The sequence below is a fragment of the Monodon monoceros genome, unplaced genomic scaffold (genome assembly GCF_005190385.1).
Source record: "Monodon monoceros isolate NGI ecotype Baffin Bay Population unplaced genomic scaffold, NGI_Narwhal_1 Super_Scaffold_11, whole genome shotgun sequence".
NCBI lineage: Eukaryota > Metazoa > Chordata > Mammalia > Artiodactyla > Monodontidae > Monodon > Monodon monoceros.
The window spans coordinates 105,315,884-105,343,625 of record NW_021703767.1 but is presented as its reverse complement, the minus strand read 5'-3'; the positions used below and the strand labels follow the sequence as shown (position 1 = coordinate 105,343,625).

Sequence of the window (27,742 nt, the reverse complement as noted above, 5' to 3'; positions counted from 1 at the left end):
TGGTCCTGAAGCTACAAGTTGGCTTTGTGGAAGCAGCTAGATGAGAAACAGACGTGAGCACACAGGGCTGAGAGGCGGGGTCCTTCCTTCCTTCCTTCCCCAGACGTGGAGTGCCCCTCCACGCCCTGTGCGGGGCGCTGGGCCCCATCAGTGGCCCCACTCCTGCCACTCACAGCTGAACACGGGATCCAGCGACAAAGGTGCACCCAGTAATAAATAATGGGTTTTCAGATGGTGAAGAGAGAGTGGTGGGGCAGAGTGGCTACTTTTCTTAAGGTGGTCAAGGAAGGCATCTGGGAGGAGGAGACCTCAGCTGAGGCCAAACAAAAGGACAGTATGGAAGCAGCCACACCCGGACCTGGGGTAGGCCGGGGGCACCCACACGTGCACCCAATGCATAGTTTTAGAGCATATATACCCATATCGTTGAAGCATATTTGACTGTTTAGAAGAACTTTATGTTATTGGCCAACATTTTTTTTTTTTTTTTAAACACCACAGTGACCATTCAGTAAAAGGAGTGTTTTCTAGAGAAGAAAGGAAACTCCCGCTGCCTGGAGCTGAAGTTATTTCATAGTGTTGATTAAGTTAGATTCTGGAAACAATTCCCCTTGAATCAAGAACACAACAACCAAACAGGGTTGACTTATTTGAAGTAGACCAGATATCATCTATTCCCATCACAGATTTTTAAAAAATTCTGGGAAGCCAGAGAACGGAGGGCGAGGATTCTGTGGCAATTATTTATGTAAAGAATATTTAAACATGTGGATATATGGATATTGCTGGGAGACGGCACGGGGGGCACCCAGAGCACATGTACGAGAGCAGTTTGCTTAGGGCTCATTTTCAGTCTTGAAACAAGCCCTGGTATAAGCTGAAACATTGATTTCAATGACAAATTCATACAAATTATAGAATTCATACAAGCAAGTCTGTCTTCTCATTCACTTTTTGCCACCTATTATGCCAGGCACCAGAGATATACAAGGAAACAGAACATCCAGTCCAGCTTGACCAGAAACCTACTTCCTGTGTGGAAACAGATATATCAACAGCTACACAGTGCAGCTCATCTATGTGGCCAGAGCTGCACGTGTGCCGGGCACTCAGTTTAGGGGGGGGCTTATCTAGAGCAAGGGGCCCAGGCGAAAATGTGGGAATGGGGTGCAGGGCCTGGCGTTCCAGGGAAGGCAGTGAAGCTAGAAAAAAGGCTGTCTGGGGAGGTTGGCGCAAGGTCACAAAAGCCTCTTTTTTTGTAAAAAAGTTTGGGATCAACTTGGAACTTGTTCCCAAAGTCTGTGGGAGCCCCAGTTAACATAATGCAGTACTTAGGCTGTTGTGGAGAGTAAGACATGGCACAAATAGAGCTTCGACTGTGCCTGGGTCGGGGTAAAAGTCCAACATATGCTCACTCTTTCTGGCATTATTAAAACCTATTCAAGCCCACAGCTAACATCATTCTCAATGGTGAAAAGGTGAAAGCATTTCCTCTAAGATCAGGAACAAGACAAGGATGTTCACTCTCACCACTTTTATTCAACGTAGTTTTAGAAGTCCTAGCCATGCAATCAAAGAAGAAAAAGAAATGGAATCCAAATTGGAAAAGAAGTAAAACTGTCACTGTGTGCAGATGACATGACACTATACATAGAGAATCCTACAGATGCCACCAGAAAATTACTACAGCTCATCAATGAATTCAGTAAAGTTGCAGGATACATGGGAATTCTCTGGCGGTCTGGTGGTTAGCACTCAGCACTTTCACTGAAGAGGGCCTGGGTTCAATCCCTGGCTGGGGAACTAAGATCCCACAAGCCGCACAGCGGCAGCCAAAACATGAAACTACAACGAGGTATCACCTTACACTGGTCAGAATGGCCGTCATCAGAAAGTCTACAAACAATAACTGCTGGAGAAGGTGTGGAGAAAAGGGAACCCTCCTACACTGTTGGCGGGAATGTAAATTGGTACAACCACTATGGAGAACAGTATGGAGGTTCCTTAAAAAACTAAAAATAGAACTACCATATGACCCAGCAATCCCACTCCTGGGCATATACCCTGAGAAAAGCATAATTCAAAAAGATGCACGCACCCAATGTTCATAGCAGCTCTATTTACAATAGCCAAGACATGGAAGCAACCTAAATGTCCATCAACAGAGGAATGGATAAAAAAGATGTGGTACCTAAAAACAATGGAATATTACTAAGCCATAAAAAAGAATGAAATAATGCCATCTACAGCAACATGGATGGACCTAGAGATTATCATACTAATGAAGTCAGACAGAGAAAGACAAGTATTATATATCACTTATATGTGGACTCTAAAAAGATGATACAAATGAACCTATTTACAAAACAGAAATAGACTCACAGACTTCAGAAACAAACTTATGGTTACCAAAGGGGAAAGGTGGGGAGGAGGGATAAGTTAGGAGTTTGGGATTAACATATACACATTACTATATATAAAATAGATATCAACAAGGACCTACTGTATAGCACAGGGAACTCTACTCCATATTCTGTAATAACCTATACAGGAAAAGAATCTGAAAAAGAATGGATATATGTATAACTAACACTTTGCTGTACACCTGCAACTAACACAACATTGTAAATCAACTATACCCCAATATGAAATAAAAATTAAATTAAAAAAAGTAAAATGCAAAAACAAAGAAAACAAAACGTATTCACATCAGGGAGGGAAAGAACTGTGCTGGAAAGCAGGGTCTGGCCCAAGGATGCGGCTAGGGAAGGCTGAGATACAGACTCCACCTAGCTTGTTTTTACATTGGTTTTCTCCTGCCTAGAGCTCGCAGTGAATCATTAAAGGGCGTAAATAGGGCCTGCACGAAAGTGGCTGCACAAGGCGCTCCATACATCCGTCTCCAAGTCTCCTAAAGTTCAGTGTCCTCGTCGCCCCACCCGAGTTAGAGAGACACATGGAACACTCACCCGAGCCACTCGGGCACCAACAGCTGAGACTCAAAGGAGGCAACACTTCCGCCAGCCGGCAGGTCTAAAGCTTAAATTGCTTGCTGCGCCAGTCCTAGGGCCCTCTGGCCTGCTGCGTGCACGACCTAGGAGTCTGCCCTTCCCGTCCACTTAGGAGTCTAAGCGCAGCCTCCTACACAGGAGTCAGGATGCCCCTCAGGCTGCTAGCTGGGGGTGAGTGGGGTGGGTGGTGAGGCCATTCATGGGAAGAGGAGGGGCAGCAGCGTTGGCGCTACATTCTTTGTGCTCAGGGACATGGAATATGGCCCGGAGGCAGCTGCATGTCATAAAAATACACTCAGTAGAGGTGGTGGTTGAAGCCACAGAATTGGCTGCAACCCCCCAGGGAAGGTGTGTACACTGAGAAGAATCCTGAGGACCACCAATCTTCCCATCGGTAATAAACGGGGCACACTTATTTGCTACCCACAAGGATACACAAAAATCTGCCTCATTCTTGATATAACTGTGCATATTTTAAATAAAGTACTTAAGATATTATCTGACTCAACATTTTTTTGAAAACACACGGAGGCAAAGTGATGTACCAGTACCTATTCTTTGCAGGGAAAGGAACAAGTGGATTAACCAAACCAAGGCTGTGAGCTGAATGGAGCTGTCTGGTTTTTTTGGCCCCACTGTACAGCGGCTTGTGGGATCTCAGTTCCCCTGACCAGGGATCGAACCCACGCCCCCTGCGGTGGAAGCACGGAGTCCTAACCACTGGACCACCAGGGAGTTTCCCTGAGCTGTCCTTTTGAAGAGTAATTTTTCCTTCCCGATTTGATCTCCTTCTTTTGTTTTAATTAGGCACTCTTAAAGGCATCTACATTCTGTCCAAAATAAGACTTTTATATTTTTGGTTGTACTTTATCCTTTATCAAGACACAGCCCTTTTTTCTCCCACAAAGGCCTCTCCCGGCTCCCTTCCTCTGAGCCACAAGTTCCCCTGAGGCAGCTTTGCTGGTTCTCCCGAGATAAGGTGGCAGCCTCAGGCCCTGGGCAAAGCAGCCAGGGCCTCCTTGTCTGGGACAAAGTGTCTCACGCTCCTCGGGACATTTTAGGGCTGTGAGTTCCCTGCGGCTGCCTTTGATTAAACTATCCCGTGATAAAGAGGTCTTTGTAGTTCAACACCTACCCCAGGAGTTTTGAACGTGTGAGCCCAGGGCTAGGTGACGACAGGGAACAGACTGTCACAGCCGCCCTCAGGGCAGTCAGGTGACAGGAAGAGAACTTCAAATAGATGGCTGTAGAGCTGATTGTATGGTCATGGATGACATAAGAGCTATGAAAGGATAACTGGAGAAGTGATCTAGTCTGGGGATCAGCGACGTGACATTTGAGCTGAACTCTGATCATTAAGAAGGAATTGACTTTGGGGTGTCAGGGTGAAGGTGGGGGGCTGGCAAACATTCCACATGGAGGGAAGATGGGGCTGAAGGTGCTGGGGAGCAGCTGGGGGGCAGAGGGCAGAAAGACGGGAGCCAGGATCCGGAAGAGGCTGGCCCTGGCCGGGTGCTCAGGGGCCGTCCCCTGCAGGCTGCAGTAAGAGTTTCTTCCTAAGAGAAATGGGAAGCCACGAACAGGAATGAGAGATTTTTAAAGATCCCTCTAGCCCACATATGGAGAACTGGTGGTGCTGGAGTGAGGAGGGGTCCAGAGTGAATGCAGAGACTACAGGAGGCTCATTGAGGGGGTAGATGAACCAGGGTGGGGACAGCAGAAATGGAGGGAAGTTTATGGTGGACAGATGTGGATGTAAGTCCTAACTAGCAGGTCAACTGACCAGTCACATCACTCAAGATCAGAAATAATCACTAGAATACATGTTTTGTATTAGGACAACATTATTATGTCCACCATCATTTAAAGGACGCTTGTATTTATACAACAACAACAACAACAGACACCCTCTAGGGCCTGTGCTGGGTGTGGTTCTAAGCATATCACATGTTTTACCTGGGCTAACAGAGCTCTGAAGGCCTGCGCACAAGCGCATAATCGGGAGGTGCCAGCTAAAGAAGCAGTGAGGGACCACTGTACAACTGTTAGATTGGCAATAAATGAGAAAATGCATAGCGCCAACCCATCGGCCGGGTTTGGGGGGTTCATGGCTGATAGGGGAACCAATGACTGAAACCGCCCACTCTGGCCAGGCACCACAGAAACCATTTGCATGAGTTATCTTGCCACAGGAGGTCCTGGTAAGGAACGCAGAACTAACAAGTCACCACCAACAGGAAGAATTCGGGAAAGGTCAAAAGGAGCGAGGAGATGCCAGTCCACATGTCCTACCAACCTCCCAGAATCCTTCTCGCTGGAATCCATCTTGGCTGAGCAATGTGCGTGCCACCAGGAAGGACCCTGAGTCAGAACGATTGGCCAGAGACAACCCAGAAACTAACCCCATCACCGTAAAACCTGAGACTGCGAGCCACGTGGCGGAGCAGTTCTCCTGGGCTCCCTTACCCTGCTGCTCTCTGCCCAGGCATCCCTTCCCAATAAAGTCTCTTGCTTCGTCAGCACGGGTGTCTCCTCGACAGTTCGTTTCCAAGTGTTGAACAAGAGCCGACTGCCCTGGAAGGGGTCCCCCTTCCTGCCACCTGGCTGGGGGGAGGTAGCTTGGTGCAGTCTAGCTGGAAGGCAGTCTGGCTGACTTGGTCAAATCAAGACTGCACATACCTTATGATCCAACAACCTACTGCTGGGTATGTATCCCAGAGAAACTGTGATGCTGTTACAGGGGACTCGTGGGAGAATGTTCCTTGAGGCATCATCTGTGTGGTGGGAAGTGGGAGGCAATCTGGTGTGCGTCCCTTGGGGGTGGGCAGGTAAAATGGGGTTGCTGTGCAGCAGGGAGAGGTAGCCAACTAGCCATACATACAGCAACAAACAGAGATCCTCAAGGCTGGGAGTGCAAACAGAAGCAACAAACGCATGGCAAAATAGCACTTACAAAAATGTTTTAAATAAAAATCTGCACACACACCAACAATATCTTTTATAAGAGCACTTACAGACAGAAGAATATACAACAGCCCTTTTCAAAGTGGCTGCCATGGGAGGGCAATGGAATGAAGGTGTGGACAAAGAATGTCACCTGCCATGTCAGTAAACACAGGATACTGCAGCCATAAAGCCCCTACAGTGCAACCCTGAGGGGAATTCAGGATGGAGAAAAACAGGATACTGGCCCTAGATAGTTAAGATGCATATCAAAGGAATGATTTCAGTGAGCCGAGACTCCTGCATCTTCCCGTGCATAGAAAAGCACGAAACTCATTAACTTGAATACAGACTGAAAGTGAGGGGATGGAAAAAAAAATATTCCATGCAAATGGAAATCAAAAAAAAACCTGGATGGATAAAGAAGATGTGGCACATATATACAATGGAATATTACTCAGCCATAAAAAGAAACGAAATTGAGTTATTTGTAGTGAGGTGGATGGACCCAGAGTCTGTCATACAGAGTGAAGTAAGTCAGAAAGAGAAAGACAAATACCATAGGCTAACACATATATGGAATCTAAGAGAAAAAAAAAAATGTCATGAAGAACCTAGGGGTAAGATGGGAATAAAGACACAGACCTACTAGAGAATGGACCTGAGGATATGGGGAGGGGGAAGGGTGAGCTGTGACAAAGTGAGAGAGTGGCATGGACATATATACACTACCAAACGTAAAATAGATAGCTAGTGGGAAGCAGCCGCATAGCACGGGGAGATCAGCTCGGTGCTTTGTGACCACCTAGAGGGGTGGGATAGGGAGGGTGGGAGGGAGGGAGACGCAAGAGAGAAGAGATATGGGAACATATGTATATGTATAACTGATTCACTTTGTTATAAAGCAGAAACTAACACACCATTGTAAAGCAATTATACTCCAATAAAAATGTTAAAAATAAATAAAAGAAAGCTGGAGTAACAATACTCATCAGATAAAATAGAATTTAAAATAAAGACTATTACAAGAGATAAGGGAGGTCATAATGATCAAGGGATCAATCCAAGAAGATACAGCAATTGTAAACATTTATGCACCCAACATAAGAGAACCTCAATACATAAGGCAAATGCTAACAGCCATAAAAGGAGAAATTGATAGTAACACAAAAATAGTGGGAGACTTTAACACTCCACTTACACCAATGGACAAATCATCCAGACAAAAAATCAATAAGGAAACACAAGCCTTAAATGACACATTAGACCAGACTTAATTGATTTAATTGATATTTATACCACATTCCATCCAAAAACAACAGAATACACTTTCTTCTCAAGTGCACACGGAACATTCTCCAGGATAGATCACATGTTGGGGCACAAATCAAGCCTTGGTAAATTTAAGAAAATTGAAATCATAACAAGCATCTTTTCTGAACACAACGCTATGAGATTAGAAGTCAATTACAGGAAAAAAAACTGTAAAAAACACAAACACATGGAGACTAAACAGTATGATACTAAATAACCAATGGATCACTGAAGAAATCAAAGAGGAAATCAAAAAACACCTAGAAAGGGGCTTCCCTGGTGGCGCAGTGGTTGAGAGTCCGCCTGCGGATGCAGGGGACACGGGTTCGTGCCCTGGTCTGGGAAGATCCCACATGCCGCAGAACAACTGGGCCCGCGAGCCATGGCCGCTGAGCCTGTGCTCCGCAACGGGAGAGGCCACAACAGTGAGAGGCCCGCGTACCGAAAAAAAAAAAAAAATACCTAGAGACAAATGACAACGAAAACCTATGACCCAAAACCTATGGGCTGCAGCAAAAGCAGTTCTAAGAGGGAAGTTTATAGCAATAAAATCTCACCTGAAGAAACAAGAAAAATCTCAAATAAACAACCTAACCTTACACCTAAAGCAACTAGAGAAAGAAGAACAAACAAAACCCAAAATTAGTAGAAGGAAAGACATCATAAAGATCACAGCACAAGTAAGTGAAATAGAAACGAAGAAAACAACAGTAAAGATCAATGAAACTAAAAGCTGGTTCTTTGAGAAGATAATCAATATTGATAAACCTTTAGCCAGACTCATCAAGAAAAAAAGCGAGAGGACTCAAATCAATAAAATTAGAAATGAGAAAGGAGAAGTTATAACTGACACCACAGAAACACAAAGGATCATAAGAGACTACAAGCAACTATATGCCAAAAGATGGACAACCTGGAAGAAATGGACAAATTCTTAGAACAGTACAACCTTCCAAGACTGAACCAGGAAGAAACAGAAAATATGAACAGACCAGTCACAAGTAATGAAATGGAAAGTGTGATTAAAAATCTTCCAACAGGGCTTCCCTGGTGGTGCAGTGGTTGAGAGTCCGCCTGCCGATGCAGGGGACACGGGTTCACGCCCCGGTCTGGGAAGATCCCACATGCCGTGGAGCGGCTGGGCCCGTGAGCCATGGCTGCTGAGCCTGCGCGTCCGGAGCCTGTGCTCCGCAACGGGAGAGGCCACAACAGTGAGAGGCCCGCATACTGAAAAAAAAAAAAAAAAAAAAAATCTTCCAACAAACAAAAGTCCAGGACCAGATGGTGGCTACACAGGCGAATTCTATCAAACATTTAGAGAAGAGCTAACACCTATCCTTCTCAAACTCTTCAAAAAACTGTAGAGGGAGGAACACTCCCAAGCCCTTTCTACAAGGCCACCATCACCCTGATACCAAAACCAAAGATATCACAAAAAAAGAAAATTACAGACCAATATCACTGATAAACATAGATGCAAAAATCCTCAACAAAATACTAGCAAACAGAATCCAACAACACATTAAAAGGATCATACAGCATGATCAAGTGGGATTTATCCCAGGGATGCAAGGATTCTTCAGTATACACAAATCAATGGGATACACCATATTAACAAATTGAAGAATAAAAACCATATGATCATCTCAATAAATGCAGAAAAAAGCTTTTGACAAAATTCAACACCCATTTATGATAAAAACTCTCCAGAAAGTGGGCACAGAGGGAACCTACCTCAACATAATAAAGGTCATATACGACAAACCCACAGCAAACATCATTCTCAATGGTGAAAAACTGAAAGCATTTCCTCTAAGATCAGGAACAAGACAAGGATGTCCACTCTCACCAATATTATTCAACATAGTTTTGGAAGTCCTAGCCATGGCAATCAGAGAAGAAAAAGAAATGAAAGGAATACAAATTGGAAAGGAAGAACTAAAACTGTCACTGTTGGGCTTCCCTGGTGGTGCAGTGGTTGAGAGTCTGCCTACTGACGCAGGGGACACGGGTTCGTGCCCCCGGTCCGGGAAGATCCCACATGCCGTGGAGCGGCTGGGCCCGTGAGCCATGGCCGCTGAGACTGCGCGTCCGGAGCCTGTGCTCCGCAACGGGAGAGGCCACAGCAGTGAGAGGCCCATGTACTGCAACAAAAAAAAAAAACAAAAAAAACTGTCACTGTTTGCAGATGACATGATACTATACATAGAAAATCCTAAAGATGCCACCATAAAACTACTAGAGCTAATCAATGAATTTGGTAAAGTTGCAGGATACAAAACTAATACACAGAAATCTCTTGTGATCATCAAGAAATAAAGGAAACAATCTCATTTACCATTGTAACAAAAAGAATAAAATACCTAGGAATAAACCTACCTAAGGAGGCAAAACACCTGTATGCAGAAAACTAAGATACTGATGAAAGAAATCAAAGATGACACAAACAGATGGAGAGATATACCATGTTCTTGGATTGGAAGAATCAATATTGTGAAAATGACTATGCTACCCAAAGCAATCTACAGATTCAATGCAATCCCTATCAAATCACCAAGGCCATTTTTCACAGAATTAGAACAAAAAATTTTACAATTTGTATGGAAACACAAAGGACCCCAAATAGCCAAAGCAATCTTGAGAAAGAAAAATGGAACTGGAGGAATCAGGCTCCCTGACTTCAGAGTATACTACAAAACTCCAGTAATCAAGACAGTATGGTACTGGCACAAAAAGAGAAATATAGACCAATGGAACAGGATAGAAAACCCAGAGATATACCCACACACCTATGGTCACCTAATCTATGACAAAGGAGGCAAAAATATACAATGGAGAAAAGACAGCCTCTTCAATAAGTGGTGCTGGGAAAACTGGACAGCTACATGTAAAAAAATGAAATTAGAACACTCCCTAACACCATACAGAAAAATAAACTCAAAATGGATTAAAGGCCTAAATGTAAGGCCAGACACTCTAAAACTCTTAGAGGAAAACATAGGCAGAACACTCTATGACATAAATTACAGCAAGATCTTTTTGGACCCACCTCCTAGAGTAATGAAAATAAAAACAAAAATAAATATATGGGACCTAATTAAACCTAAAAGCTTTTGCACACCAAAGGAAACCATAAACAAAACGAAAAGAAAACCCTCAGAATGGGAGAAAATATTTGCAAATGAAGCCACTGACAAGGGATTAATCTCCAAAATATACAAACAGCTCATGCAGCTCAATATCAAAAAAACACAAACAACCCAATCAAAAAATGAGAAGACCTAAATAGACATCTCTCCAAATAAGACATACAGATGGCCAACAAACACATGAAAAGAGCTCAACATCATTAATTATTAGAGAAATGCAAACCAAAACTACAATGAAGTATCACCTTACACCGGTCAGCATGGCATCATCAAAAAATCTACAAACAACAAATGCTGGAGAGGGTGTGGAGAACAGGGAACCCTCTTTGCACTGTTGGTGGGAATGTAAATTGATACAGCCACTGTGGAGAACAGTATGGAGGTTCCTTAGAAAACTAAAAATAGAACTACCATATGACCGGAAAGTACACATATGGCGCACATTTGGCAGTCGGTGGAATAGGCTGGGATTCTGAGAAGTCATTTTGTCTGGCTGTACCAACTCTCAGGGGCTTTGTCATCTTAACCTGTGCAACAAAGGTCTTTACCTTCTTTGACTATCTTGGGGAGTAAAGTTTTCTTGTTTCTTTGGCTGCACTGCACAGCTTGCGTCATCTTAGTTCCCTGACCAGGAATTGAACCCGGGCCGCTGCAGTGAAGGAGCCAAGTCCCAACCACTGGACTGCCAGGGGATTCCCATGAGTAAACTTTCTGTATCTTGTGTAGGCTTTGCACTCTCTTGTGGGGATGCCTCTTTCATCTTCCTAGTTTGAGTCACTATTAAGATATATCTTGTTAATGGCCAGATGATGGATCATTTAAATTGGAGAAATTCAAAATTGGTAAATTTTTAGAGAGCTCTTATTATATAGTTTATTGGCACCTATAAAAAAAACAAATCAGAAGGTGGAGATGTATAGGTATATGTATATATAAAATGGCTAATCAAAAGAATCCCTTTAGTTTAATTTCTTTTAATTTATTTTTAATTTTTGGCTGCATTGGGTCTTCATTGCTGCACGTGGGCTTTCTCTAGTGGTGAGCGGGGGCTCCTCTTCGTTGAGGTGCGCAGGCTTCTCATTGCAGTGCCTTCTGTTGTTGCAGAGCACAGGCTCTAGGCACGCGGGCTTCAGTAGTTGCAGCATGTTGGCTCAGTAGTTGCGGCACGCAGGCCCTAGAGCCTTCAGGCTTCAGTAGTTGTGGCACGTGGGCTCAGTAGTTGTGGCTTGCAGGCTCTGTAGCTGTGGCTTGCAGGCTCTAGAGAGCGGGCTCAGTAGTTGTGGCACACGGGCTTAGCTGCTCCGCGGCACGCGGGATCTTCCTGGACCAGGGATCGAACCCATATCCCCTGCATTGGCAGGCAGATTCTTAACCACTGTGCCACTAGGGAAGTCCCACTCCCTTAGTTTAAAACAAACAAAAAAACAGTTTGGGAAGTCTTATTTGTGGCCTTTGCTTCCCCTCAGTGGGTCTAACAAATCCTAATAAAAACATTAGGTTAACTAATGTAAATTAGGTTAATGGGGAGGCAGGGAGAAAAAACTGAGGGGAAAGTCTAGAGACTTCTTCCCAGCAAGGTGGAAGTTTTAAAGGGACTCCTTCCAAAAGGATAAAAATCTTTAGATGGTTATTAAGAAATGGGATAAATAAAACAGATGTTAATGGGATTAAAACAAAAGGTTTTGATACAACACTACCTAAGGTTGGGTAGGTTAAAGGGACCCCTATTGGTCCCCAACATAAAAGGCCCCAAACAAGTCTGCTTTATTTACCCCAGTTATATATATAAAGGCTGGGGGGCGGGGGCGGAATTACATTGAGATACCTGACCAGCAATTGCTTGGGGCGACAGTTAGGCCAATTAATCAAGTTAATAGATTGACAAAAGGGCCTGAATCCCTCAGCTCAGCCCTTCACTGGGGACCCCAGAGCCTTTTATACAAAAATAGATTAAATGATTGGGAGATTAAAAAAAGGAAAAGCATCTAAGACTCCTTGTAAGACCAAGACTTATTGATGGGGTCCTAAAGGAAACTAAAGCTAAAGGTATAAAAGTTGATAGAATTGAGATGAAAGCTTACATGAATTGGTATGTTTAAATGGGCTTTATAAGGTGGCATCTCTTTTCCCTAATTATACTGTAAGACAGACACTATGTCTCCCCCTTCCTGGTATAAGACAGGGCATATAAATCTGCCCCTCAGACAATATTAGTTAAACATACTAAAAGAAACCAACAGGGTTACCTGAGACCACACAATATGAAATAAAAACTGAGTGCTAATATTCAGGGGCCAATACAAACAATAATGGAGATTCTTGCTCTAGGTTTAACCTGTGCACTCTAGAAGGAGGGCCTTTGTTGAATCCCTTATGCAAACTTTTGAAAGCATGATAAATAAAAGCTTAAAATTCTAGGACATAGAACTCTTGAATTTCAGTTTAGTTGGAAATCTTCTCACTGATACAAAAAAAGCAACTTAAAGAAAATGTTTTTGGACAAATCAATCTTCTAGTATAATTTAGGCAGCAGATCTGTTCTCTGGGGAATTAAAAGCAACTGTCTGTTTTTCAAATCTCTACAAATCAGAAATGTAGATAAGCTACAATGACCTGAGACTGAGCCTAATCCGCTTAATCAGGTAAAACCTGATACAAGTAAAAAAAAAAAAAAAGGGAAAAAATGGCCTTTTAAAACTCAAACCATTGGAAAGGCTCCCTCGCTCAAAATCTAATTCACAGCTTCCTTAGGGGATTATCACGAACAAATACAAATCTTAGAAGTCTTTTCCACAAATATCAATAGTAAAGTCTTGGTCATCTGAGAAAATAAATTTGACTTATTCCAACTTACTTATAAACTAGTAAGTTTATACTGTAATACATGATTCAAAACTAAGTGTTAAAGTGAAGCTATGAGATCTCTATTTTTGTTTGTTTTTGTCAGTGTGTACATTACACATATAGGTGTTTCTACCTCTGGAAAATATTATCAAAATTAAACTTATAAAAGAGCTCCATTTAATTAACTAGTAAGCACTTACAAATTAAATATTTCCAAGTATAAAGGAAACTGGCCAGAATGAATTCCAGGTTCACATGATCTAGTATGCAAGGGAAGTAGGATGAGTGTTTTTGGCAAAGAAGGTATGAGGAGTGGAAGTACATTTTGTTAAGGGAAGAGAGAGATTTTGTCCTAGAGCTGGTTGTCTCAGGGCGGAAAAATAAGTGACAAACTAAAATGGATATAGAAAGTGTGAAAGGTTTGTAGAAAGACAGCTCTGAAAAAGTTGTTCCATGCATGGTCAGGCTGGGTTTGGATTGAATTTAATTGGGTAAGTGAATTTTGTTGTTCAGGGTGGGCTGGTGCAGGACTGGAGTTTGGTTTTCTGTGTTAAGAGAACAGAGTTTTCTTGGAATGTTGAACTAAATACTTTTGGTAACAGATTGTGAGTTTCTTTGCCTTCTAAATGATCTGTTATTTGCCTTAAAAATCTTTTACTGTCACTTTGGTTGAGTGAATAACTTGCTTCACAGTGACCTATGATCCTATTTGACCAAGTGTTTTAAAAACTTGACTTTTTTTTTTTTATAACAAACTTCCCAAATATCAAATTCTAATTAAGATTCTTTTGACTTTCCAACTAACTTTGGGATGCTTCAAAGGACCCCTGAAACATCCCAAGGAGAGATATTAAACTAATTAGGTTTATTTGCCATGTTAAATTACACGGGAAACATTGTCAAATAAGTGTGATAAAACCTTCTTATTTTATGGGTAAATGTCATTAATATAGATATTCCAAAACTTATATGGAATTCCTAAAAATCTGATATGTCCTGATATAATGTTATCAGTTATAATTCTAGTTGTTATCTTAAAATGTCATATGACACAGAAATAACCAAGTTTCTTGTCAGTTACACTGTGAACAGATCTTTAACCATGCCATTTTAAGTCTTTTGTCATTTATAGACAATCACTATTTTACTCTGATGCTTTTATAAAATGAAGATTCTCAAGAGGATTCGTAAAAATGACTTTTGACAAATTTGTTTCTGATAACTTTTAGATCATACCACTGGACTCAGTAATAAGTTACAAAACCCTAATGGAAAACCTGATGACTTCATCCAGATCAACTGGAATTAATTACATGGGACTGAATGAATTGATAAATATGGTTTATAATTTTATGACTTTTTTCTGAAATATACCGGCTTTTAATTTTTTCCAGAAAATCTTTCTCTTTACGCTAATTTTGATCTACAACAAACTGATTAAATGGACCTTTGTAAACAAAGATGAAACATTTACCTTTTTCTCTCTACATGATCCTTCCAGAATTTGGCTTATCCAGCTGGCTCCCCTGTGGGTTTGGTGGCTTATTGAGACCAGATTACAACTAGTTATACTAATCATTGTTTTAATTTGTTCTCTTGTTGTTTTCAAGTTATTTATGGCTTGTGCCTTTCTCTGCCATACTTTATTAACATTACAGGTGTATTATTTACATCCTGTCTATTTTATGAGATTATTGTCTCTTGCATTACCCAACGTGTAACCAGGCCTCCAACAAAACTACTGATGGCTAAATGTCTTGAGGCAATCAATCACATAATAACTCTACATAGAATAATTGTAAGAGTGCAACTGTAGATATGGGAAGAAGCAACAAGAGAAAACATTTCCTGGATCATAAGAGACTAGTAGAACAGGCAATCCAGAGAATTTTAGATTATCGACAGGGCCTAATCCAAAAAACTTAGCACATTGAGTGGCCTATCCACAGAATCCTCACCTGATCTAGGAATGAGCTTTCCTAGAGCCACAGGACAAAATTGGTCAGGAAATGCCTCCCAAATGTTGGTCAAATTTATGACCAAGGAGAGGCACTGTGGACAAAGAAAGAAGAGGCACTGTGGACAAAGAACTACGCCTGCCATTTCAGTAAACAAAGGATGTTGCAGGCTTAAAACCCCCGAAAGTGCGCCCTGAGGGGAATTCAGGATGGAGAAACACAGGATACTGGCCCTAAATATTTAAGATGCTTATCAAAGGAACGATTTACATAAGCCCAGACTCTTGCATCTTCCCATACACAAAAAAGCACTAAAATCACTAGCTTGAGATGTTTTTGTGATTAGCAGTAATCTTTTGACGTTGAACTACATGTTGTTTTGTTTTTGTGGGGGTTTTTAAAATTAATTAATTAATTTATTTTTAGCTGTGTTGGGTCTTTGTTTCTGTGCGAGGGCTTTCTCTAGTTGCGGCAAGCGGGGGCCACTCTTCATCGCGGTTCGCAGGCCTCTATCGCGGCCTCTCTTGTTGCGGAGCGCACGCTCCAGACACGCAGGCTCAGTAGTTGTGGCTCACAGGCCTAGTTGCTCTGTGGCATGTGGGATCTTCCCAGACCAGGGCTCGAACCCGTGTCCCCTGCATTAGCAGGCAGATTCTTAACCACTGCGCCACCAGGGAAGCCCGTTTTTGTTTTTTTTCCAGCAAAAACTCCTACTTATCCTGGCACCTCCCTTACCTCTTTGGAGTAGTTCCTCAGAGCTATCTGAGAGGCTGTATCCTGGGCTATAGTTCTCAGTAAGCTCATCGAATAAATCATAATTCTCAACTTTTAGGTTGTGCATTTTTTTTTTCAGTCAACAATGGGAAAGGGGATAAAAGAGAATAAACAGCCATCAGAGAGGGGTCTCCAGGAAGCAAAGGTAATGAGGGTGTTATTCCCTCAGCTTTGTACCTGGAACCAACAAGTGCATGAATGGGCTTTTAACAAGATAGTAAGTTATTTAAAAAACGTTAAGTCCGAAGTAACTCGGTATGGATGTCCCCGCCCCGTATCCTAAACTTGTGTTTTTGTCCCTCATGTTGTTGGTGTGATCAGATTTACAGAGTGAGGTAAACTGCCCGCTAGAGTGGTTTTGAATCTAGAAGCTCCGTACCTGGGACGGAGCCAAAGCCAAACTCTCAAGGTCAGGTGTTCCTCCCTCTGTGCTGACAACACGTGTTGTGATGGCCAGATGGTGCAAAGCTAATCCATTCACTTAAAGACATCTTTTGAAAAGCTACACAGACATTTTTTGAAGACCCTAGGCTGTCGCAGGGAAGGTGACAGGCAGGTCTGGCTTTCCTGACGTGAGGAGTATTCCCACGGAGCGGATCATGGGGCTCTGCTTCTCCCATCCCCACGCTGCCCAAACTGCCCACATGCCAAACGGATTAGGAAGTTCACATCCCTGTCCAAGCACAGCCAGGGGCACAGCATCTTGCTCTAATCTTTTCCGGAATAAAGCTTTTTATGTAAAGAAAAAGTTGGCAAACAAAGCAAACTACTATATGGCTGTATAACCTGAAGGAATGAATTAGTAGCTCTTTGCTACACATTTCTTTTTAATTACGTGTAAAAGAGGACTTACGTACTGTGGCCTAGAACTAAATGCTTTACAGTCACGGACCACCAATGATGTGGTTTATGTTCTAACCTGTTTTTTTGTGTGTTTGCTTGATTTTGTAGGTTCCTTGGTTTTTGTCCCCAAAGGCCATGAGGAAGGGTAGCCCCAGGCAGCCGCCCTGCCTCAGGACGGGCTCTTTAGGAGAGTGACCAGCACTCTGTTTGGGGGCTTCCCTTGCAATCAGTTCAGAGGGCAACAGGCCACTTTTAAAGTCTTGTTTAAGAAAGTGTACCATAGAACGCCTTCATAGGAAAAACTCATCTCACTAGATTTTTTTGGGTGGGGGTCAAAAAAAAAATGTTCCTCAAATCCCTATCTAATCAATGTCAAGCATTTATTCAGCACTTGTGTATAAAGCATTCTGCTAGCCACTGGGTAGAATCATGATAAAAACTATAATATATATGTTATATATATATACTGAGCTCTCACTACATGCTTCATGTGGTTAACACAGTGCCCAGGAACTACTTAACACAGCACAAGAGTCCTTTGAGGTAAATACTGATCTTATCCCCATTTTAAAGATGAAGAAACTGAGGCACTTGCCCAAAGTTAAGGAATTGTCCAAAGTCACAGAGCCAGTAAGTAGCGAAGCCTGGCTCCAGAGCCCTGCTCTCCCCTTATACAGCACAGAGGTCATACAAACAGACCCAGTCAATCCCTTTAAGAGAGGGCAGAAAGAAAGCTGCCTGGTGTGCGTGTGGGAAGTGTGAGTGTGTGTGCGGGCGTGAAGTGTGAGAGACGGAGGGGGAGAGAGAGAGGAATTGAGAGAGTTGGACTGTGCTTAAAACCACAGTTCCTATAGACAAGACCACGCAGACCTTCTGGAAGGGAGAGAACCAGGCAGGGAGTGGAGTGTGTATCCATTTCCTAGGGTGGCCATAACAAAGTACCATAAACTGGGTACCTTAACACAACAGAAATCGATTCTTTCACACTGCTGAAGGCCAAAAGTCCAAAATTAAGGTGTTGTCATGGCTGGCCTCCCTCTGAGGCTCTGGATAGAATCCCTCCTTTCCTCTTCCGAGCTTCTGGTGGCAGCCGTCAATCCTTGCCTTCCTTGGCTTGGAGCTGGATCACTCCAGTCTCTGCCTCTGTCTTTAAATGGCATTCTTCTCTCTGTATCTTCACAGGACCTTCTTATAAGGATATCAGTCACTGGACTTAGGGCCCATGCTAACCCAGTATAGCCTTATCTTAACTTGATTACATTTGCAAAGGCTCTATTTCCAAGTAAGGTCATAATCACAGGTGCAGGGGGTTAGGACTTCAATGTATCTTTTCTGAGGACACAACAATCCACAACAGTATGGAAGTGACGATGATCTGAGACTCTGGAAGGAGTCCCTGGATGCACTCTTTCAGGCAGGGTTTAAGTGGGAGCTTGAGCCAGTGCAGCGCAGGAGGGGGCAATCTCCAGGACGACTAGGCTGGAGACAACTGGGGAGAGAGAGGGCGAGGACACTCAGGAAGACAGGTGAGCAGCCAGGCTGGGGAGATGAGCAAGTTAATAGCGGGGATACTTGGAGTGGAGGTTACCATAGTGGATGGGGCCAGATTAGAGAAGGTCCCTTAAGGGACTTTATTCCAGAGCCATGGGTCTCAAACTTGAGCTGGAACAGAATCTCCTGGAGGGCTTGCTAAATAAGACACAGTGTGATGGCTCCACCCCAAGTTTTGATTCAGTAAACCTGGAGTGGGGCCTGAGACCCTGCATTTTCACAAGTTCTAGGGGATGCTGATGCTACTACTGCTGGTCCAGGGACCACACTTTGAGAACTTCTCTCTAGACACTGAGTGGAACCACTGAAGTCCAGAGGGAGGGACAGGAAGTAACAAGTAGCTCCAGTGACTGTCACTAGAAGATAGATGAGCAGGAGATTAAGGACATGACAATTAATCCTCTCCAAAGGTTTGAGGGTATCGTGAAACTAAATGAAACGGAGGAATGTTATCTCAAAGTTTGGTCCACCTGGAGTTTTTGGCAAATCAGGTCATGATGATTTAGGAAGTTCATGGGACAGATTGACCCTCTGCTTCAGGGGGTGCAGCTGGTAAAACTCCGTGGCAACACAGCATGTGCTGTTTTTCAAGCAGGAACATGTGGAGAAGGCAGTCTGGATTTAAATCATTTTTGAAGAAAATTCACTCCTTCCTTCCTGCTACACGGATAACGACTTGGCCGTGTAATGCCATTTATATCCAGGAAGTTAAAAGTTACATGTTCCAATAGCAACTCTACTAAGCCATGTCTCATTTTCAGTACAAAGCTATCTTCTGTAAAACACAAAGCTTCTGTTTTCATGTCAGTCGATCAGAGATGTCTCCTCCAGCACGTGTCCAACTATCTTTATATTAGATACTATACAACATTTGCTTGCTTGTTTAAAGTTAAGTCATTGAAATACTGGGTGTGAGTACTGGCTTGATAAGGGATGGAGAATAGGTATTTATTATTCTAAAAGCCCATTTTAAAAACCTAACACCCCCTTTAAACGCACTCAAAAAATACAACAAAAACCTAGGGCAAATGTAAGAGCAGGGACGGTACCCAGAGAAACCTTGCTGTCGGATGCCACAGGGGTCACGAAAACGCCGCGACTCTGGGAGTCTCCAAAGATAAGATTCTGCCCAAAGCTCATCTACAGAAAGAAAACCCTTGGGAAGTCCCTGGCAGTCCAGTGGTTAGGACTCTGCGCTTCCACTGCAAGGGGTGTGGGTTTGACCCCTGGTTGGGGAACTAAGATCCCATATGCCCCGCAGCGAAAAAAAAAAAAGGAAACAGAAAACCCTGTGCTTTGGGGGAAGCCTGTCTCTTGTTTTTTTCTCTCTGCCACTGGTTCCTAGGCATGGTTCCCTCATGTGACCTTAGAGCCGGTGATGACAGCCTTAAACTTCATGTTTCCACATTGAGGGGGTGGGCAGTGGGGACAGACCAGTTGTCAAGAGCTCGAATGGTGATGCTAATCTCCCCTCGGGCACACAGTGGGCCTCACTGGCCTAACGGACTGGGTTTCTAAATGTCCCCTCCAGCCTCCACATTTGGTAAGAAAACATAAATGTCATGCCATTCCGGGAAAAGCAAACTTCTTCATTTTATAAGGTTAGTTTCATGAGTCAGGCTTAGTTGGAGACAAGTAAACAACTCATCTGTGGACAAAAATTGCTATGCTGCTCTTATGTTCTGGACAGAGAGAACACCAGCGTATTATATTAGATCCTGGAATTATCTCATTGCATTTTCCTTCTCTCGGGCAATGCCAGATAAGGCAATTGCAGTTTACGGAACAAAAGTCAATGACCTCCAGATCAGGCCCCATCCTGTGGGGTCCAAGGAGATCTTTGCACTGGACACTTCATCAGGCTAAGGAGCAGTGGAGAAAAAGAGACAGAATACTGTGTGTTAATCTGTGTGGCCAACTCTGAGTACGAGTTCTTGACCCTTCTTCCAAAGGAGCCAGGGTAGAAGTGGCCAGAGGCAGTGTTCCCCTTCGCTTCCCCTCTAGCCCAAGGTGGGGCTCAGAAAATTAGAAAAGGCTGGTTGTAAGAGATTTGAGGTATTCGATCTCCCTCCTCCTGTAGGAGGGCTGGGAATGGGTCGGGGCCTGGCCCAGCCTCCTGTTCCTGATGCCCAGTGGTCCCAGCACCCTTCCAGCTACCTTTGTTTTCATCTAATATTTCATATTTGTCTCTAGCAGGTCCCTATGCTAGGACAGTGGCGATAAAGAGAAGGGAGGCCTTCCACTCTGTGGAAGCTGACACACATGCAGGGCAAGAGAACAAAGCAGCCTACAGTCAGGTACCAACACGGGGTGTGGAGGGTGGGCGTGTTTGGGGGTAAGGAGGTTACCAAGGCTGCAGAGATCAGCCAGTGCTGCCACCTCTTGGGTAGAGGCACGTGTTCGGCAGTGTGGTAAATACTTGCATGAGCTCGCAGCCACCCGGAAGCTGGGTGTGGGAGGCTGGGTAATGGCCCCCAGAGATGTCCACATCCTAATCTCTGGAATCTGTGAACATGTTTACAAGGCAAAGGGGATGTGGCCAATATGATCAGGTTAAGGATCTTGAGTTGGACAGAGTATCCTGGATTATCCAGGTGGGCCCAGTGTCCTTACATGGGTCCTTATAAGGGAGAGTAATGTTATATTCAGGAGGTGCTACCTGCTGGCTGTGAAGATGGAGGAGTGCGGGCGGCCTTTAGAAGCTGGAAAAGGCAAGGAAATGGATTCTCCCCTAGAATCTTCTGAAAGAATGCAGCCCTTTCAACACCTTACTCTTAGCCCAGTGAGACCTATTTCAGACTCCTGACCTCCAGAATTGTAACAGAATAAATTTGTGGGAGTTGTTTTGTTTTTTTTCTACAAAGTCTGTGGTCATTTGTTACAGCAGTGAAACTAATACAGATACAAAATTACCTGTGATCCTTTACATAGTGTTCTGTGTTGGCACCTCCTCTTGGGGCCGTTGTGGATTCATATACATCTCGTACACAGCTACGGTACAAGACTCGTTCATAACTCGACTTTACTGGCTAGAGGCGTCTTGGGCCATCCTAAGCAGTAACCCAGAGTGGGGAGCTGCTATGGCTACTGTGGGACCAGCTCTGTGCAAACCTCTTCAACTGAGGGGCCGTCACAAAGGCAAATAAATACCACGGCTGCGAAAGTATGAATAAATCTTTAGGGTGATTCACGCTGATGAATTGAGATCAAGGGTCAGGTTGGATCTGGGAGACTGTGTGTGTGCATGTGTGTGTGTGTATGTGTGTGTGGATTTAACATTCCTTGTCTCATTAAGATTAGTCATTCTAGGGCTATTGACATTCCATCTGCAGCAGAACCACTGAGGCCGTTCAAGGAAGAGTGTGCAGCCAAGCCACACTCCTGATGGCTAAATTTACAACCCACCAACGGTGGCCTAATTTATTTGGGATCACTACTAATGTTTCATGATCACACGCACGCTTGGCTATGACTCCCCGTGTGGCAAGACAAGTGGAAATGCTGTGGGCTGGTAAAAAAAAAAAAAAAAAAATTTGCTGTTCAAAAACAACTTCTTACAGGCTGGTTAAAAGCGTTAGCTCATCCACGTCCAGCTGGCTTGAGCGACTGAGGGACATGCGCCAGGAAGGCCAAGGCCTAAGTATACCCTCAGGGCCAGTGGCCTTTCCCACCCCATGCTGGACCCAGACTCTACAATCAGAGCCTGAAGATCAGGTGGGCGCCGCGGTGGGAGGTGAGCGGAGCCATTGGGGGCACCTGTGCCAATTCATCAGTGGCAGTGCCCGGAAAGGAGGGCGGGCGCGGGCCTCGGTTCTGTGCTTTCAGGATTGTTATGTTTCATCCTCACGGCAGAGGGCGCTGAGGAGAGCCACCTGCATCCTGCCGACAGCCACCCGCTACTGTTCTTTCATGAGGGCTGTAAAAGCATGTAGGAGCCTTGCTAGCGTGAAAGCAGAGATTCTTTCACTTAAGGGTTTTATCACTTATCTTTCCCCTCCATATTCATTGCGGCCTTCTTCAGTCTCCAGTTTTCATTTCTATGGTCGGCTTGATGTATTGCTTTCCTATTCTTGTGAACCATCACCTCTAAATTATTGACATTAATGGAGAGAAGCCTTCAAGGAGAGCAGTAATTAGATGAATTGTGCTGCATTAAAGTGCTTCATAGATTGAAAAGGGATAAAAGAAGAAGCTTTTTCTTAGTAGACTAGGCGCTCACCCAGCTGCCTTGTGGCTCATCAGACCGGCTCTGTTCCGCCTTCAGACACACCGGGCGCGCGGGGGCGGGGGGGGGCAGCAGCCCAGCCCACCTGCGCTGGGGCGGCCCGATTCTCACCAGAGGTCAGCTGTTTTGCTCCCAAACTTACCTATGCCAGGTGTACTCATTACCTAGCTGCATAATTAAATGTTCTGGTGAAGAGGGGGCACCAAAAAAAGATGTCATGTCCACAAAATCCAAGTTAAATGCAGTAGAAAGAATTGATGAAATCAAGTCTCTAAAACTCTTGCTGGTAAATTTCGTATGGGTGAGTCATAGTTAGGCAAGAAAAGTCAAAAAAAAAGTGAAAGGAGAGGATCGTGAACTGTATTCTTTGCAAGTGCTCCCTCCACTGTAAGGAAACAAAAATGGAAATCACAGATGCCCATTATGGGTGTGTCTTCTCGCTAGAAAGACTGCAAGGAGTGCCAATTAATGGCCTTTGCCCTACACAAGAAGATAGATGATAGTTTTATATTTACTGATTTTAATTTAAATTGAAGCAGTTAAGGTTTGGGCGTAACTCCCTCCTGCCCCACCTTTGGTCAATTGTTTCAATTATTGATATGTTTCCAACTACTGGTCCTGGCCTGGTCCTTGTGAGCAATCCCTAAGCAAGGGCTGATTTCAAATGGGTTGCCTTTCTCTTGAAGTTTGTGCACACAAAGATCTCACCAGTCTCTCTAAATGCCAGGGAAGGGCTGGCCTCTCACTGGCTGCTTGGGGCAGGGGCAGTTGTCGTAGGACTTACGATTGGCCAGAGGATAGTTGTCTCAGTGTAAGAGACAGCCCCACATCGTCGGGAGCAGGGCTGATCTAGGATACCCTGGGTAGCATAGGAGCTCTCAACACCACCCCTCCATGCTCTGGGTCCTAAGGCATCAGAAAAATAGGAGCCTCCTGGTCGTGGAAAGGTAGTGTATGGTCAGGAAAGAGATGTCATCAGACAAGGGCAATGAGGGAACACAAGTCATGGTCTGTGATCTCTCCTTACAATTAGTAAACTAAACAAAACAATGCTCGCAAGCTCGCTAGCTAGCTCTGATTTCTTCTCAATACTTCCTTGCATTTACTACCACAGCTATTACTACATTTTACCACTAGAGGGCAACGGTGTTCCTAAAATGAGGGTTTGTGGCAGAACCGAAAAATCACTTAGAATCAAGGAATTTCAGAGCTGTTAAGAGGTCTTAAGAATCATTTGGTTCACTGGCTTTCAAAATTTTTTCAGCTGAAACACATAGCAAGAACTGCATGCTTCATAATGACCCAGTTCATACATATATGTTTGCAACATTTTGAGGCACTACTTACCCTGTCTTCTGCAATGCACTCTAAACAGTTTGTATTCCAAACTATTTCATTTAAAACAAAACAAACAAAAAACTGCAACCACTATATAAATTTCATAACCCAATAGTGTGCCATTAGTTTGAAAAACCCTGACTTGGTCCCAGCCTCTCATCTGTAATACAAAGGGATGCACTGACCCTGAGGATGGAGAAGGATGCTATCAGCTACACTTCTCTCGCCCACCCAGCCACCTGCTAACCCCGGGTCAGTCCTAGAGTAATGACAGATATTGTCCAGCAACTCAGTGCTCACTCTAATAATGCACTGATTGGATAAAGAGTTTTGAGGATCTATCATTTTCCACCTCTTGTCAATGCTATGACTGCTCTTGTAATTGAAGCAGAAATTCCTTGCATTGAAGGCTCCTTGCAGGTGGTGCCTGTTCTCCTCATTCAAGCAGTTTCAATCAATCAAGCAATTTCACTGAATTCCAGGGAGAAACTGAAACCACTTTAGTCTCTAGAGTCTTGACCCTGAAAATCACTAAGTTCTCTTCCTTGGCTCCTTGATGTTAAAACATTTATAATCACTTTGGGAGGAAAATGTAAAGGTAAACCAGATGATCGAGGAAGGTACCTTTTCTTAGGGTCAATGTCCTGGATTCTTCTACTTCTTAACTCCTCATCCCTCTCATGCATACCTGCCTCTAATTTATTGATTATCCCTCCCAGCTTTTTTAGGCCAAAAAAGGAGATCCCTTTGAAATTCAGGATTATATTATTACAGACAAAAACAGTAACTGAGCTCTCTGTGGATAACACAGGAAGTTTTTCTTAACTCACTTGGATTTAGTTTATTTTATGAAAAGTGCTAAGTATTTTATTTTTTCAATAAGAGGTTAACTAAATGCATGAAAATGCAAATTATTTTATTATTTAATTATTTTTATGGTCTTGGAAGAAAAAAAAATTCCTAGGACCTGAAAAATTCCTGGTGCACTTTAGAAATCTGAGCTTGGTTTTCTGTAGGGAATCCTTGCCACTGATAACCAGGGAGGAAATATTCAGGGGGGCCCCTCTTTGGGCTCTGGGAGGTGGCGACTCCCTTACTTTGATAGAAAGTTCTCAAGCTCTGTTCCCTCACTTCTCTGTTGGGCTGGTAAACTGAACTTTTTCCTCCCTGACACAGCAAGATCTGTTAGAACAGGTGACAAGCACAGGTTGCCTTTTTTTAGGAAAAATTTTATTTCACCATTCAATAAATCTAGACAAGCTGGGTGTAGGGTTAAGTCTTTAAAGAACCAAGGCCGAACTTCCAAATGGCTTTCTCACACCCTTAACACCACGTCTAGAACAGTCTTAAAGAAAAATCCTACAGCCACTCTTTAAAATTCTATTTACACTATTTACTAAACTCTAGATTCCTTAAGGCTGAGTCTACAGGCTTCGTGGAATATTGGAGGATTACTGGAAAAAGCATCGTCACTTTTGGGACAGGCTAAGTGTAGTTCTGTAACTTTCGTAATCTTCTACTTGATGAAGAAAGCAACGTAGCTCCACAGGCACAAAATGGTACCTACAGCCAGTGCCTTGAAATCAGCAACCGAACGAGCTGCCACGTTCTTATTCACTCCGTTCACAAAGAAAACAGCCCTGGTTCACTCACTCCCATTAGATTAAAGCAGACGCCAGGATTACGAAGGTTCTTGCCCAGGCCAACGCGTAAATTGCAATACTCTCCTGAAGCCCTTGCAAGATGGCCTGCAATTAACCAGGGAACGTCAGCGGTTCGGCCTGGAAACTGGCTTAGATTTTGGAAATTCCGCCCTGAACTAATGCTCCGTGACCACCCCATAGCAACCAACTCTGGGTAGTCGCAGAAAACATCAAGCCTTGCCTTTTGGGCCTGTTCCTCAGTTTCCCCATGCACCTCTTTCCCAGGTATGGGAGCTGCCCTGTAAAAAATCTTTATGGCCTCGTAAATGCCAGAAAGAACGAGCCAGCTTTCTACTGACTCCGCGCACTGACTGGCCTTTCCACGCCTAAACAATTCCCGGCGCCAAGGCGCGAGCCGGGATCCCAGCAGGGGCCTGGCGCATCACAGTCTCCCTCGCGGATCCGCCGCCGGGCGCACAGGCGCGCGTCCCCAGGCGTCACCACCCACGCGGCTCGCGGCCGGTCCCCGCGCGCGCCCACTGTGTCGCTCTGGTACTCACCCACGCGCGGCCCTCCTGCACCTCAGCCAGCACTCGAAGGGCGCTGGGCGAGCTCGCGCGGAAGTTGAAGAAGTGGAGCGCCGCGCGCGCCGCCTGCGACAGGAGCCCGCGCGGGAGCTCCGCGTCCTGACGCCACCCGGAGTCCTCGGGCTCCCCAGACCCCGCGGGCGCCGCCGCCGCCGCCCCCTGGAGGGCGAGCAGCAGGAGCAGCGCGAGCAGCGGGGCGGCGGGGTACGGGTCCCCCGGCTGGGGCGCGGGAAGCGGTTGCCGGCGGAGCTGCATGGGCGCGAGCTGGCGCGACGCTCGACGGGTCGGGGCTTCGAGCGGGTTGCGCCGGCGCTCGAGTCAATAAGGCCGCGCGGGCCCCTCCCCTCCGCCCCCGGGGCGGCCGGCTGGAAGGAGTCCGGGTCCCGCTCGGCCGCACCCTCTCGGCGCTTCCCGCAGCCCCTGGGCCCCTCCGCCCCGCCCCACTACGCTTTGGGCTCCCGCTGCCCCGTCTCCTTACGCGGCGGACGCGGCGGCGCCTCCGCGGCGCGGAGCCCGGGTATCTCGCTGGGGCCGCGCGGGCAGGGGGACGAGGGGAGCAGTGGACGCTCCTCCCCCAAGGGAGAGCGGCCGGGTTGGCGCCACCCCGCGCCCCCAACCCAGCTTGGGGACCTCGTTTCTCTCCCCGGAGGCTTTTGTGATTTCGAAGCCCTTAGGGTTTCAGAGCAAACCTGCTTCAGTTCTCCAAGGCTTGGAGCTCATTTCCCAGAAGATGAAAATTGGAAACAGGTGGAGAAGGGGGCGGGACGCAGCCGGCATTGTTGGGGGTCCTTATAGTACAATGACCTTGGAAGTGGGACAGGTCGCCAGAGAACTGGGGCTGGAGAGGAGGCTGCCCTGGCCAGCAGGGCAGAGCCAGATAAGGCCCCAGAGGCCCCAGTGGACTTAGAAACATTGATAACCCTGGTGCGGCACAGATGGGCGTGGAAGCCAGATTCCAGGGAAGTGAGGCATGGATTGGGCTGTAGGGCAGTGGAAGCAGTGAGGGTTGACGACTCTTTTTAGTCGCTTGGCAGTGAAGGGATGAGATGGCCATTGTTTTTAGGCCACAGAGAGAAAGCCCAGGAGAACCAGGAGGTAGATGCACTCCCCTCATCCTTTTTCCTACCTCTCTTTATTTTGTTCAGGGGTCCACCTCTCCCCAACACCTGCTGACCCCAGCCCCACTGTGGAGCTAAAGGAAGTCCCTTCTCCTTGCCAGTGACTGGTTGAGGCCCCACATGTGCGATTCTGGATGAAATATGCCGGGGGAAGCCTGGGGAGGGGGTGATGCGATGGGGTCACCACCTCTGAAAACATCCTCCCTCCCCCACTTCTCCCTCTGGATGTTGTCCATCTCTTGTCTGTCTTTTCTTCTACAGAAATTTATGGAACACATACTCTGCTAGGCCCTGGGGGAAGTGAAGAGAGGGTAATCAGATAAGCATCTCCGTACTCCTGGAGCACACCTTTTGGGCAAGGGGAGCCCAGACAATCAGAGAGGCAAAGGAATGATGGATGCAGTTACATGCTGGAGAAAAATTAAGCCTGAAAGCGGATGGGGA

General features: G+C 45.0%; 1 protein-coding gene across 1 annotated transcript in view; it reads right to left on the bottom strand.

Annotated features, from left to right (window-relative positions):
* RARRES1 (retinoic acid receptor responder 1) overlaps positions 1-26,586 on the bottom strand; it is a 41,170-nt gene extending 14,584 nt beyond the window's left edge. Inside the window, exon 1 of the mRNA XM_029214125.1 lies at positions 26,154-26,586. Coding sequence (XP_029069958.1) covers positions 26,154-26,435 — 282 coding nt within the window. The 5' untranslated portion in view covers positions 26,436-26,586. The remainder of the gene's footprint in view (positions 1-26,153) is intronic.
* Positions 26,587-27,742: the final 1,156 nt, after the last annotated feature.